The sequence below is a fragment of the Dendrobates tinctorius genome, unplaced genomic scaffold (assembly GCF_039654945.1).
Source record: "Dendrobates tinctorius isolate UK_male_01 unplaced genomic scaffold, ASM3965494v1 ptg000075l, whole genome shotgun sequence".
Classification (NCBI taxonomy): Eukaryota; Metazoa; Chordata; class Amphibia; order Anura; family Dendrobatidae; genus Dendrobates; species Dendrobates tinctorius.
In genome coordinates, this window is record NW_027361743.1 from 9,538,815 (window position 1) to 9,554,134 (window position 15,320).

Consider the following 15,320-nt stretch of genomic DNA (forward strand, 5'->3'; position numbering starts at 1 on the left):
GAAGACATTAGATAGGCGGTAGAATGGAGAGGGATGAGATGGTTGGGTAGTTAGATCGTAAGGTTCCAAAGGATGCAGTAGCCACAGTGAGCACCAATATACATTGAATATATGAATATTAAACTGCTTTACTGCTATGTAGAATATGCTGATAAAATTGAGCAACTTTGCTCACAAATTGTCCAATTTGTGTACGCTCACCAGCCAAGACAAGGCACACCTTTCATTGATGGGACCTGCTGAATTAGACTTGGCTCCTCTGGGCCAAAAAAAAAAACAAAGACAGAAACATAATGCTGAAATACACTGCAGTAAATAAATAAATAGCATAGTGCACAGAAAATAATATAGGGTGCTTAGTTAACATGTGTTTTTTTTTTTTCTTTTATCAAAATGATGCAAGAGCCATTCCACCACTTCACGGTGACCTTAATTGGACAGTCCAAACCCTAATATTAAAAACCTTACTGTTTGTCAAGTGACATTCATGTGGATAAGGGCTGAGAAGGACTGGACCCAGCTAGTAAGACACACAGCCATGGGGGACGACATCAATATAATGTCCAGCTCAAAGAAAAGTCCAGGCCACAGCTTTATTTGCACATGCTGAAAAAAAACTAAAGATCTGAAGTGGGATATAAACTGTTGCGTGTGCAACAAGTAAGTGCCCATTCACACCGTCTAATGAACAGAAAAAAATCCAAAGACAGAAACATAATGATTAAATAACCTGCAGTAAGTACTGTAAATAGCATAGTGCATGAAAGTAAAATAGGGTACTTATTTAACATGTTTTTTTATATAAAAAAAAAAATGTAAAAGCCATCCTGTCATGAACTCATTTTCTGCTCCACCAGTTGAGAGTTCCCCTTCCGTTCTCGCTCTGGTGGTGACAGGAGGTAGTGCGGTTGGTTTAAGTTGTAGTGATCTGCCACCTGATGAGGAAGATAACGATTGGATCTCTGGAGTATCAGACTGGATATAAGACTGCCGACGCCCTATCCGGGTGCTGGTGATTTAGTCTGCTTCTCAGGTCCTGGACTTCAGCTCTCTTCCAGTCTTCTCAAGTTAAGTTTGTTTTTTGCTAATGTTCACACTTGCGCTTGTTGGTCAATTCAGTTTTTTGTGTAATCAGCCTGCCCCTGCTGGGGCTATGCTGAAATTCCACTCCTATTAATCAGTATTTGCCAATCTGCTTTTTGTCCCTTATTGGATTGGCCTCTTTTTTGCTCTGTCTCAGAATATTTCATAGTGCTGATATAGGTTTAGAAGTCTAGTGACTTCAGGGTTAATTTTGGTATCAGAAGTGTTGGACAATATTTTTTTAGGTTTTTTTTGGCAGATTGCAGACAGTGTCTTTCCTTTTCTGTCCTTTTTAGTTAGCTGGGCCCCATCGTTTGCTCAGCCTATTTTCCTGCCTTTGTTTGTATTTTCATCTTGTTTCACCGTCAATACATGTGGGGGGCTGTCTTTCCTTTGGGGTCTGCTCTGGGGCAGTTAGTTTTCCTCTTTTCCTGCTTTAGGCTTATGTAGTTCTCCGGTTGTGACGAGGCGTCTAGGACCAACGTAGGAACGCTCCACGACTGCTGCTAGCTGTGCGGTTAAGATCAGGGATCAGCAATCTGCATAGTTACCAACTTCTCTGGTTTTCTGAGACTTAGCTTGTTGTCTTTTTTTCCTCCTCGGTTTCCCATTCATAACACCATCCCACCACTTCACGGTGACCCGAAATGGGACAGTCCTCTAGGCCAAAGCCTACAAATGGACTTAAAGGATTTAGGTCTAACTAAAAGCAGCGTCAGATTGATGAAAGAAATGCTCAGCCAAATATGGTGGCAGCACAAGAGAACACATCTGACCAGCATGAGAATGAAGCAAGTGTGAACAGGTACAAGCTGCTATATTATATAAAAACCATAGAGTCAGCATCCACTGTGTGCTAGGATGTATGCAAACATTTATTATGTGAAATGTAAATTGCATTACTGCTAAACTATACTTATAAAATGAATGTGCCCACCAGACACGGCAAGTTAAATCCACTCCATCAGACACACCTCTCTTGGGCAGTGGGATGGGTAGTTAAAGGGTAGGTAGGATTCAGCACTAATTAAATGGAATCTGTCAGCAGGTTTTTCAACACCAGGTTTTTCAACCCCAGACTAATTGCATCTAAGCAGAGTCACTGTAAAGGAGATTCAATTCATACCTTTGCAAGTGGACAATAGATTTCCTGTTTTTTAAAGCTCCCTTGCACATTTTTTATGGTAATGAACCGCAAGCATGAGGCGGGCACTGCACCTACACCTCCCTTGCCTCTCTCCCTCTTTCTCCACCCGCCTCTGGTCATTGACTGAATGGTCACTCTTACCTGAACGACCTGCCTCCCCACCTGTGGTTTTTAGTATGACTTGAATAAAGTTAGATGTTTTATGAAGACTTCCCTGGATGCTGGACTATCTGTAATTTTAGAGGCGATACATAGAATCAGCCCAGCATTCTTATTTTGTTCTATACAATTGCCAACTTGCAGAAACTGACAGATACACCTACCTGGGCCTGGAAATTAGTAGATCAGGACGTTTTAAACAATCGATAGAGATCCTCAAAGACAAGAGCCTTCTATGCCATTCGAATTAAACTCTACCATCTGAAGCCGCTAGTGAGGGTTTTTCTAAAAATCGTTAATTCCATCATCACCCCAATCCTCCTGTACAGCAATGAAGTCAAGGTCCTCACACATACCCTCACTGGTTAAGGTGGGATGCCAGCCCAACAGAAATATTGCACCTGGAATTCTACAAGACCTTCTCCATGACCAGCAGAGCACCTCCAACAGTGCCTGTCAGGTTGATTTCAAAAGATTACCTCTACACATAACAGTCCAGAAATAAGCAATGCCATTCTGGGCTCACCTATATTGTAGCAGTTTGAGGTTTTATTGCAATAAATCCCTGCTTACATATGTGGTCGAGGCAACCCAGGTCCCCATAACAGCTCACCCAAACCCAACCTGACCAAAACACCAACCACAGCAGCCAGACAAAATGCAAAATCAAAAAGACGATTGATGAGGGCCAAGAGTGATCACTTCTCAGAAACTGGCTGGCGTCACTGTCCCCGCCTTCGGCCGAATCGAACATCCAAGAGGAAGTGAGAAATCAACCGCGGCCCTAACTTTCTTGATGCTCAATTCTTACGAAGGCGGGGACAGTGACGCCAGCGCTGATTGGTTGCAGAACTCGCGAGTCAGAAAAAACGCATGACAGCCCCCGGAACGCGAGTGCTGAAACTGCTGGAACGGCATCGGCTTGGGTGGTAAATATAAGCGTTTTTATTTTATCCGGGGCCAAGCGTCCAAGTAGTGGACAACTTCTTTAATGTAAAAAGTGCATAATTTGGAGTAAGGAAGGGAAAATGCCAGTATTCCTGAACTAGATCGGAGAAAGGGTTAATGTAAAAATAAAATCTTTTGAGTTACAGATTGACTGCTCTTTTGAAGGGTGCACACAGCTATGATAACTAATTTTACATATTTCTGCTGTTATTTATTCTTAAGTGGATAATTATTTTCTTCTTTTTTTTTTTCATTAATATGAATGTTTTTCCTCAAACGTCAGAGTTAAAAGACAAAACATTATTTTAAAATTAGTTTTACAATAAAAGTACATAAGAGCAATAATCCGTCCCTTAACCGGCTGTGCCGCATTGTCAGCGCTCATTAGTTATAAACAGTTTAGAACTGGAAATGAACCAACACTTATCACTTCTCCAGAAAGCCATAACGAGAACATAAAGATTTTATGTAATAGTGTAAGGAAAATTAATAAATGGCAGATCAGACAGTTTGCAAAGTTCTGGCGCCGACTTATCTTCACATGCTTGCTATAAAGAGCTAATTCTACTATTATAACTTCTACATATCGGTTTTGTCCATGGGGGGCAGCATTACATTTATCATGTTCTTTCAAACTTGCTCTATTTTACTACTGTAAAAGTCCTTGTGGAATTTCTAGGATTGTCAGTAAGGGTAGAATCTAGATACTTTGGACCAGGGGCGGACACAGACAGCTTGGGGTCCCTGTGCAAGAAATATGCCTGGGCCCCTCTCCGTTTATGGCGACAAAGCTACAGGTAGATGTAGATAGATATACAGCTCTGGCAAAAATTAAGAGACCACTGCAAAATTTTCAGTTTGTCTGTTTCATCCATCATTGCCTTCCCCACCACCTCCAACATTGCACACACACACACCTCACCGTACTTTCCTCTGCAGCATCTTCGTCGCTGGCAGCTTTTTATCTGACACAGGCGCGCGCTGAATGCTGATGTCATCGAGCCGCACAGCTGTGTCAGACAGCACCGGACAGGAAGCGGAGGACAGATCCCTACAGCTCCACTTCGCTACCATTTTCTCTTGTAGGGAGCAGACCTGCAGGAATCACCCGCCTTATATGAAGGCAGTGTAGCCAGTGGCCCCCCGTAACCTTGGGGCCGGAGAAACAGGCCAGATTGCCCTTAGTGTTAGCCGCCCTGTAGGGGCCTCACTCCACCTCCGTGCCCCGCTGCAGCTGCACATATTCTCCATCACTATCAATCTCCTCTGGGCATAGTAATGAAATGTTTTCCATAAAGCCTAGGTCTTAGTATGGTGTAGAATTTATGCAAATTGATTCGCAGGACCAGGTCTATTAACCAATTCAATAATCGGTGGCTGTCGAATGCGAACCCTGAGAATCACATCTTAACTCCTAGCATTTATAGATCTTCTCCAATTAGCCTGCCTAGAGCAATTTCATCTTTGGGGCTTGATGCACACGTGACGTTGCACAAGATAAGCTAATCAAATGAAGACCCGCGGATGTTGACTGGTAGCATTTCTCAGGCTCCCATCTGGTGGTCACAGACTACTGAACTGGTAGCCAGACCAAAACTTGTAAGGTGTAAATAAATGTCTGCACCATCACTGGACAGGGAATAATAGGAAGGCAGTACTATCTGAGCCTAAATCTACATTTACAAGGCTTAACAGGAAAGCAGCACTGTCAGTGCCTATATCATAACAGAGAGCTTTCTGTGTCTGCAAAAATTTTCTGAAACAATAGGAAAGCAGCACTATCTGTGCGTACATAATTTAAAGGAACAGTGGGCAAAATAAGTAAGCAGAACTATTTGTGCCTACATCATTTACAGGGAGAAACAGGTAAGCAGTACTGTCTGTGCCTACATTATTTACAGCTAGAAAAGGGGATGCAGTACTTTCTGTACCTACACCTAATTTACAAGAAATGACAGGAAAGCAGTGCTACCTTTGCCAGTATCACTTACAGGGAGCAGCAGTATCTGTGCCGGCAATATTTACAAGAGCAGTAGTATCTGTGCCGGCAATATTTACAGGGAGCAGTAGTATCTGTGCAAGCAATATTTACAGGGAGCAGTAGTGTCTGTGCTGGCAATATTTACAGGGAGCAGTAGTGTCTGTGCCGGCAATATTTACAGGGAGCAGTAGTGTCTGTGCCGGCAATATTTACAGGGAGCAGTAGTGTCTGTGCTGGCAATATTTACAGGGAGCAGTAGTGTCTGTGCCGGCAATATTTACAGGGAGCAGTAGTATCTGTGCAAGCAATATTTACAGGGAGCAGTAGTGTCTGTGCTGGCAATATTTACAGGGAGCAGTAGTGTCTGTGCCGGCAATATTTACAGGGAGCAGTAGTGTCTGTGCCGGCAATATTTACAGGGAGCAGTAGTGTCTGTGCCGGCAATATTTACAGGGAGCAGTAGTATCTGTGCCGGCAATATTTACAGGGAGCAGTAGTGTCTGTGCCGGCAATATTTACAGGGAGCAGTAGTGTCTGTGCCGGCAATATTTACAGGGAGCAGTAGTATCTGTGCCGGCAATATTTACAGGGAGCAGTAGTGTCTGTGCCGGCAATATTTACAGGGAGCAGTAGTGTCTGTGCCGGCAATATTTACAGGGAGCAGTAGTATCTGTGCCGGCAATATTTACAGGGAGCAGTATTGTCTGTGCCGGCAATATTTACAGGGAGCAGTAGTGTCTGTGCTGGCAATATTTACAGGGAGCAGTAGTGTCTGTGCCGGCAATATTTACAGGGAGCAGTAGTATCTGTGTCGGCAATATTTACAGGGAGCAGTAGTGTCTGTGCTGGCAATATTTACAGGGAGCAGTAGTGTCTGTGCCGGCAATATTTACAGGGAGCAGTAGTATCTGTGCCGGCAATATTTACAGGGAGCAGTAGTATCTGTGTCGGCAATATTTACAGGGAGCAGTAGTGTCTGTGCTGGCAATATTTACAGGGAGCAGTAGTGTCTGTGCCGGCAATATTTACAGGGAGCAGTAGTATCTGTGCCGGCAATATTTACAGGGAGCAGTAGTGTCTGTGCCGGCAATATTTACAGGGAAAAGTAGTGTCTGTGCTGGCAATATTTACAGGGAGCAGTAGTATCTGTGCCGGCAATATTTACAGGGAGCAGTAGCATCTGTGCCGGCAATATTTACAGGGAGCAGTAGTATCTGTGCCAGCAATATTTACAGGGAGCAGTAGTATCTGTGCCGGCAATATTTACAGGGAGCAGTAGTGTCTGTGCTGGCAATATTTACAGGGAGCAGTAGTGTCTGTGCCGGCAATATTTACAGGGAGCAGTAGTATCTGTGCCGGCAATATTTACAGGGAGCAGTAGTGTCTGTGCCGGCAATATTTACAGGGAGCAGTAGTGTCTGTGCTGGCAATATTTACAGGGAGCAGTAGTATCTGTGCCGGCAATATTTACAGGGAGCAGTAGTATCTGTGCCGGCAATATTTACAGGGAGCAGTAGTGTCTGTGCCGGCAATATTTACAGGGAGCAGTAGTGTCTGTGCTGGCAATATTTACAGGGAGCAGTAGTGTCTGTGCCGGCAATATTTACAGGGAGCAGTAGTATCTGTGCCGGCAATATTTACAGGGAGCAGTAGTGTCTGTGCCGGCAATATTTACAGGGAGCAGTAGTGTCTGTGCCGGCAATATTTACAGGGAGCAGTAGTATCTGTGCCGGCAATATTTACAGGGAGCAGTAGTGTCTGTGCCGGCAATATTTACAGGGAGCAGTAGTGTCTGTGCTGGCAATATTTACAGGGAGCAGTAGTGTCTGTGCCGGCAATATTTACAGGGAGCAGTAGTATCTGTGTCGGCAATATTTACAGGGAGCAGTAGTGTCTGTGCTGGCAATATTTACAGGGAGCAGTAGTATCTGTGCCGGCAATATTTACAGGGAGCAGTAGTGTCTGTGCCGGCAATATTTACAGGGAGCAGTAGTATCTGTGCCGGCAATATTTACAGGGAGCAGTAGTGTCTGTGCCGGCAATATTTACAGGGAGCAGTAGTGTCTGTGCTGGCAATATTTACAGGGAGCAGTAGTGTCTGTGCCGGCAATATTTACAGGGAGCAGTAGTATCAGTGCCGGCAATATTTACAGGGAGCAGTAGTGTCTGTGCCGGCAATATTTACAGGGAGCAGTAGTGTCTGTGCCGGCAATATTTACAGGGAGCAGTAGTATCTGTGCCGGCAATATTTACAGGGAGCAGTAGTGTCTGTGCCGGCAATATTTACAGGGAGCAGTAGTGTCTGTGCCGGCAATATTTACAGGGAGCAGTAGTGTCTGTGCCGGCAATATTTACAGGGAGCAGTAGTGTCTGTGCCGGCAATATTTACAGGGAGCAGTAGTGTCTGTGTCGGCAATATTTACAGGGAGCAGTAGTGTCTGTGCCGGCAATATTTACAGGGTGCAGTAGTGTCTGTGCCGGCAATATTTACAGGGAGCAGTAGTATCTGTGCCGGCAATATTTACAGGGAGCAGTAGTGTCTGTGCCGGCAATATTTACAGGGAGCAGTAGTGTCTGTGCCGGCAATATTTACAGGGAAAAGTAGTGTCTGTGCCGGCAATATTTACAGGGAGCAGTAGTATCTGTGCCGGCAATATTTACAGGGAGCAGTAGTATCTGTGCCGGCAATATTTACAGGGAGCAGTAGTGTCTGTGTCGGCAATATTTACAGGGAGCAGTAGTGTCTGTGCCGGCAATATTTACAAGAGCAGTAGTATCTGTGCCAGCATAATTTATAGTCCAAAACAGGAAAGAGGTTAGGCTGTGCCTACATCATTTACAACAAGAAACAGGGAGACACTACTGTCTGTGCGTAGAACATTAACAGAAAAACAGGGATGCAGTACTGCCTGTGCCAACATTTTTTTGAGAGAGAGAGACATGGATTCAGTACTGGCTGTGTCTACGTCATGTACAGGAAGAGACACAGAGGCGGTACTATCGGTACTGACATTATTTATAGGGTGGTGGGACTGTCGGTGAATATGTTCCTTGTAGTGGAGCAGTCGCTATATTATCTGCAGTGTGAGACAGGAAGAAAGTACTGTTTTTGCCTACATCATTTACAGGGAGATTGACAGTCCCCACATGCTTTACAGGGAAAAAAGTACTATCTGTGCCTACACATTTACAGGTAATAGTGCTCTTTGTACCTACATATTATACCAGCATCACTGTATATCACGTACAGGGAGACAGCTAGTCATACATCATTTGCAGGGAAGCGGCACTGTCTGTTCCAACATCTACACAAAGAGCGAGACAGGGAAGCAGCACTATCTGTTTCTAAATAATTTTCTATCCAAATGAAATACCGATTGTTGTAAGGTAACCTCCGCATGACTATAAAAGTTGTCGGCCTCTACCTAATCTGCAGATGAAGAATTATGAACACCAGCTTTCCTGGTCTGCAATGCCAGCTATCAGCATGCAGCATTCTGCACTTGTGCCGTGTAGATTTTGCTGTGTAAGCAATGTAGGCTTAGACCCAGCAACGCACAATACAAATCTGATTTCCAGCCTCAGCTCACGGGAACCAAATTCAATTTCTGAACATTTTAAGTCATTTACAGCTTCAGCAACACTGAGTCATGGAGATTTACCTGCAGAGTGTTATTCTATCCGTATGCCCTGTCTGGTGGTGGCTGGATCTTCTAAGTTATGATTTGCAGGTTTGCTCTAGAGGTGGCCATACCGGGATTTTATCTCATTTACCTTTATAGCAGTGCAACTTCAAAAAATGCTGGGCCAATTTAAGGGCAAGTATTTCCCCACTGCCACCATGTCCCAGAGGACAGAACTAGAGATGAATGAGTGAATGTGCTCAGATAAGGCATTATCTGACCATGCTTGCATGCTAACTGAATGTCTTCTGCGTGCTCGATGTTCGACTCCTCACAGCTGCATGTTTCACTGCTGATCGACAGCGGCAACACATACAGGGATTTCCTAACAAACAGGCAAACCCTGCATGTGTTGCAGCTGTCGAACAGCCGCGGGGACTCAAACATATTTTTCGAGCACGCCGAAGTCACTCAGTTATCATCTGAGCACGTTCACTCATCAGTAAACACCTTTTCCTGTGCTGGATTCTAAAAAGAGGTATCACAAGTTTATCTTCTAGACTGGTGAACCTACTTATTGGCTGACGAGCCAAAAGCTAAGACCATGACCCACAATGGAGCGGTGATCAAGCATGCATGCACCAGAGATAACTTTGATACAGTGGGACAGTGGTTGCTCATGCAAGCAACAGACAGCCAGGGCGCTGTACTTGCCGATCTACCGTAGTCTCATAGAGATTGAATATAAATTGGTAGTGCACATGCTCCACCGCCATTGTCGGCTATTTCTGGCACTCCCATGAATAATGAATGCAACAACAGCAATTGGACCCCCTTCCACCCCCAACCCGATCTAGAAGTTCTAGGATAGGTAATAACCTTTTTTTCTCTCGGAATCCTCCTTTAAGTTACATCTTTGTATTTATGGTAGCGAGTAGTAAACTTGGAATTAAACTTTTTTTTTCTTCTTTGTTCTAGGATGAGTTTGATCCCTTCAAGAACACTGCATCATCTAGAAGAAATCGACGGTAGATGTTATTAGCCATTTAGGCTGTCATCACATTCTTCCACTTTGTCAGCAGTAACGAGAGGCATCCGAGAATTATCCAACCTCCCACTTTGTTAGCAGTCATTTGCCCTTTTCTCTCTAATATGCAGTGTTATTATGAAGGCAGCTTTGCCATGACATATATTGATCTTATGTCTGTAGTTGTCCAAGTCATCTCCTGCCCATGACATGTTAGTTGTCTCCTCTGTTGTACTCCTCTGCTAACGGAATAGTCTATGGTCGTTTTTCAGACAAATCTTTAGAAGTTATTTCCTTACCTAATTTATGTGCTGGCGTCACAAGTTATAGTTTACTTATTATTCTTCTGCTGTGCCTTATGTATTTCTGACTCATTATTTCATATCGAGCAATCCGCTTTTCTCAAGCCTCCATGAAAAATATTTTAAGCATCCCCATCTACCATTATCAGGAAATAATTTCTAGAAGCTGCTAAACATAGACAATCGCTGTGAAACTCATAGTTGTCAATCATCAAGACTGACCACAGAATAAAAACTGCTAGTCGAAAAAAAACAAGACCTATAGAAGATGTAGAATGAAGGGTGAAAATAGCCAAGACCTAAAATAGATGTAGAATGGTGGTTGACAACAGCCAAGACCTATAATAGATGTAGAATGGTGGTTGACAAAAGGCAAGACCTATAATAGATGTAGAATGGTGGCTGACAACAACCAAGACCTATAATAGATGTAGAATGGTGGTTGACAACAGCCAAGATCTATAAAAGATGTGGAATGATGGACGACAACACCTAAGACCCATAATAGTTGTAGAATGAAGGCCGACAACAACCAAGACCCATAATAGTTGTAGAATGATGGCTGATAACAACCAAGACCCATAATAGATGTAGAATGATGGCTGACAACAATCAAGACCCATAATAGATGTAGAATGATGACTGTCAACAACCAAGACGGTTAATTGCAACAGAATTCCCCACTGGCAATGATTGATAATAGTAGGGCTGACAGTGAACAGCCAGAACTTAGAATAGATGACGACCAGTTAAACCCGAGAAAGACAGTTAACCACTAGATATTTACTGGTTGACAAAACTCAAGACCATCTACAGCTTTCATGCTGCTTGTTGAGTGTTATATTGACTGACAGCAGCTTGGAAGCTCGTTCTGGGCAAGAGCAACCAGTGACCAGAGCTTTTTTTTTTCTGCTTGGAGCAGAGCACTCAGAATAAAGTCTGATCACTGATTGTCTTGTTTCTCCATTACCAATGATCAGTTGTAATACACATAGACCTGGCATGTTCTCACTTTCCTTTTCAATTACCTTTCGAATAAAAGATCTGTTGGTGTAATACATAAACACGGCGGGTCCGCCAGACAGAGATTCTTTTAAGCCATTTCCCGTCCTGCCTAATTGACCTCGTTATTTGTTCTCCAGATCATTCGGGGTTCTAGAGGTCAGGCCTCCATCGGTCACAATGTTATGGTTACCCAAACAGGATGCAAATACCTCTTTTAAGCAGTAAATTTTCACTTTAAAACCCCAAACACTTTTGATTGACAAAACTCAAGATCCATTCATGAAGGTCTGTGAATGACTTTTGACTCCAGTGCGAAGAGCTTTTGCAGTCACATCATCACCGCACTCTTGTAAACACCACGCTGGTTTATGGGACATGCACTGACAAATGGAATCCAAAGGCCTAAATTCACTTATCAGTCCGTTCTACAATTGATTATATATAGAACCATGATACGTTACTATGGCCGTAGCTGCAATTTATATTACATTACGATAAAAGCTCCGTTTGGAATGTAAGAATGTGTAAAATTCTACTGTCGCTTAGCAACGTGCTAAAAAATAATGGCTCATTAGCGCGCACTGTTAATACTTTTCACGCAAACTCCATTGATGTTGTTAAATGCATTTTTTAAAGAAGTGCCAGCTTGTAGTTGGTTGCTGAGTAGCAAACAAAAAATTGTAAATGCTCTTGTAGGAAACTTCCCTATAGGTAGAATTTTCCTTTAAATGATATTAAAAGAGTTTGTCCAGGTTGAAAAAAAAATCTTTAAATATGTTTGAAATGGCCAGAAATACAGTGTACTAATATAGTTTAGTTATAAAAGGTGTTATTATATCCAGGTATCTGTGCTGGTCAGGGCAGCTACACCTCTACCTTTATAGGATCTCTGTCAGTCATAAGATTTAAGTACTAACATGAATATGTGTAAAATTCACACATAGACTTAAACATGGAGGTGCTAAGAACTCCCCCTATAAGGATGCCAAATCCTAAGATGTTATGGGGAAGCTATATGCTGCACATGGCATCCAGCTGAAAAGGACATCTGTGTATCCCGAGTCAATCAGTATTACTGAAGACTGTCCTCAGCAATGCTGATTGGATGAGAACAGTTTACAACACTCTTAAGGCCCCGTCACACTAAGCGAGATCGCTAGCGATATCGCTTAAGCGTCACCGATTTTGTGACGCAGCAGCGATATTGCTAGCGATATCACTATGTGTGATACTTACCTCCAACCGGCTCCCCTCGCTGTCTGTCGTTGATCGTGCAAGAACGGCCTGGGCCGTTTCTCGTCGGCGGCTTCCTGCTGGCGCCGACGCGTGGACGCGGGCGGGAGGACGTCATCATCGCCGCGTCTAACAGGTAAGTAACGACCGCCGACTGCTGCTGCATCGCTGCTGAGATCTGCCTGTTTGGCAGCTCACTAGCGACCATGTAGCGATGCACCAGCGATCCTGACCGGGTCGTATCGTCGGGATCGCTGGTGCATCGCTAAATGTGACGGTACCCTTAGACATGCCTTTGCCATATAACAGAGGAGCATTAAGCAAGACCTTTTCTTTGCTCATATGATTGAAAATCACTGCGGAAGCCTTAGAGGTCAATGAATAACGCAAACAGGAATCACAATCAAACAATCCACTGGGTAAAACAGAATACCCCACTAATGAGAGAACGCCTTCAAAGTCTCAGCACAGTTAGTGTGAGGAGTTCACTATATAAATGAAATCCTGTTTTTCTTCTGATGTCGATGGTTTGATTGGCAGAGGTCTTCGGGAGTCTTCATTGATTGACTCTTTGCAGCTCCCTTCTGAAATCCTGATCTAAGCATCTTTTCCCATGCATTTCGCAGAGGTTGACTTGACATGCAAGCAGTGACAGTTCAGCGCTACCTGCTGGGAATGAAACTAGCTTAGAGCCTTTAAGATTGTGATGGCCCTCCTCATGTAGAAAGAAGAGGTAAAAAGGAATTCTAGAGAAACCTATGGAATTCTCCTTTTAAGAGTGGAAATGCTAATAGTGCAAGTTGCGTAATGCAGCCAAAGATTTCAAAGACCCACTAGTAAAATCAACATATGAAGTTGAGTAACTTGTTACATTTTATAGATTATCTTTATACTCCAGAGCGACATTCACTTTTCTGCTGTTTGTCACTGTCAACACGCTTGTTTACAGACACTTACCTAACAGCCTGTCGAAGCTCCTATAACGTAGGGGACAGTTTGCGTTTTCCTACATCAGATTACTGTACAGTGTCGGTTGTAATGAGTCCATTCCTATAACGCAAATCACCTGAGCAAACTTTGTACAGACAGTAAGCCAGCAAGGAATTCTGGGACGCTGAAGCATTCAGAATGCTGCTCTGAAGTACACTAAACACTGTAACCCTAGGTCAGGACAACATAAGCCTTGGCTTTAATTTACAAGGTGTCTCATCTTTTTATCTATGTTAAAGGTGACTATGCTGTGCAAATAGATCCTAACCCTCAGATAGTAGGACGGCACAGCTGAGAAAGTCTGACAAACTGTCTGGTTAAATTACGGTCTCAAATGCGGCTCACAGCACCAGAGAGCAGCTGTCACATCGGTATTTCATGTCTCAGAAAAAAGACACGAAAACCTGTAAATACTCAGGCTCATGCAACGTCCGCCGGTGCCAATGGAGAGGTGGCATCTCTGGTGCAGGCTTCTTGCTACTGATTGAAAAACCTGGGCCACCATAAACTTGACCCCTGGGCCACCATAAACTTGACCCCTGGGCCACCATAAACTTGACCCCTGGGCCACCATAAACTTGACTCCTATGACAAAAATTTAGTCCGAAAAGGGGGCAGGAATTTGTGTAAATGTTGTCAAAAACTGGAGTTCTCTCTCAGTTTAGGGCATTACCTGGCGGCTCCTAGTGGGCAGGGCTTAAAGATCTGTATTTGACCAACCAATGTCAGTAAAACAATTCAGTCCATCACATGTACTTAGTTCTGGATACTGTAAACAGTTGCTGAAAATGCTTTTTCTTCCAGCACAGTGGCGCTGAGCGTTTATTCTATTATTTCCTGCAAGTAACTTCACAATGTATTCCTCGTAGTTGTGCTCGGAGGCATAGTCAATAAAATCAACCCTTATTGCAGAGACCTCGGATACGTGACTCATTCTGATTCAATGGGCTATGGAAACGTCATTACATGTGATTTTGTTATTTCTGTAATTTTTATAATGCATTGCGTTTTTTTTCCTCTATGTACATTGTGACCTGCTGCTCTTATTGCAGAGCTCCTGTTATGTCAGTAATGAGGAGACTGGCGGAGTGGAAATTTTTCGATTGTCGAAATGTAAATGATTTGTCATAATAAAGGTTTGTTTTATTATTGTTCTTTATCGTGTTTGTGTCTTCCCTGATACATGGCCTTGAAACCGTAGCTGATTCAGAGACCGTGATGAACCTAATAATATTTAATGGGCATGTTAACCATATGGACATGGGGCTATATTAAGACAAAATGTGTACATATTTAGCGCTATATCGTCATATTTCTATACATGTTGCAGGAAAGCAGGAGGTAAGGTCCTGGATGGTAGATTTGTGTCTGTAATGTAAGCTGTACCAGTAACACTAGTTTACTGAGAGGATCTTATGTGACTGGATTTTAAATCTGGGTTTTTAGAGTAACCAAAAGAACCTGGCTGGGAAAAGTTGATCGTATTATCCAATGTGGAGTTTATAGCAGCTGGGTTAGTTCAGCAGTGTGGAATGAAAGGCAGAGCTGGTGAAATGAAAGGCAGGTGTTTGTTTGGTGAACACGTTTTATATAAATGTGAACTGCTGCTGCGAATATCAAAGTTGGTGAGTATGCTTCATTTATGCTGTTTCATTTTGCCTGAAGACAACGACTGTTTATGTAATCCATTGATACTGCAGGAAGACTGCTTTCGTTTTGGAACTGTAAAGTTTATAATGGATAATAAAGAAAACCCTGTGCCAAGTGTTTCCAAGTGGCAGCTACCCGAGAGCGTAGACCCCTACAATGTTCATGCCATAGA

General features: G+C 43.3%; 1 protein-coding gene across 2 annotated transcripts in view; it reads left to right on the forward strand.

Annotated features, from left to right (window-relative positions):
- Positions 1-14,652, forward strand: part of MRE11 (MRE11 homolog, double strand break repair nuclease) — a 296,568-nt gene extending 281,916 nt beyond the window's left edge. For both annotated transcript variants that reach the window (XM_073582975.1, XM_073582976.1), the window contains one exon: positions 9,920-14,652. In XM_073582975.1, coding sequence (XP_073439076.1) covers positions 9,920-9,973 — 54 coding nt within the window. In that variant the 3' untranslated portion in view covers positions 9,974-14,652. The remainder of the gene's footprint in view (positions 1-9,919) is intronic.
- Positions 14,653-15,320: the final 668 nt, after the last annotated feature.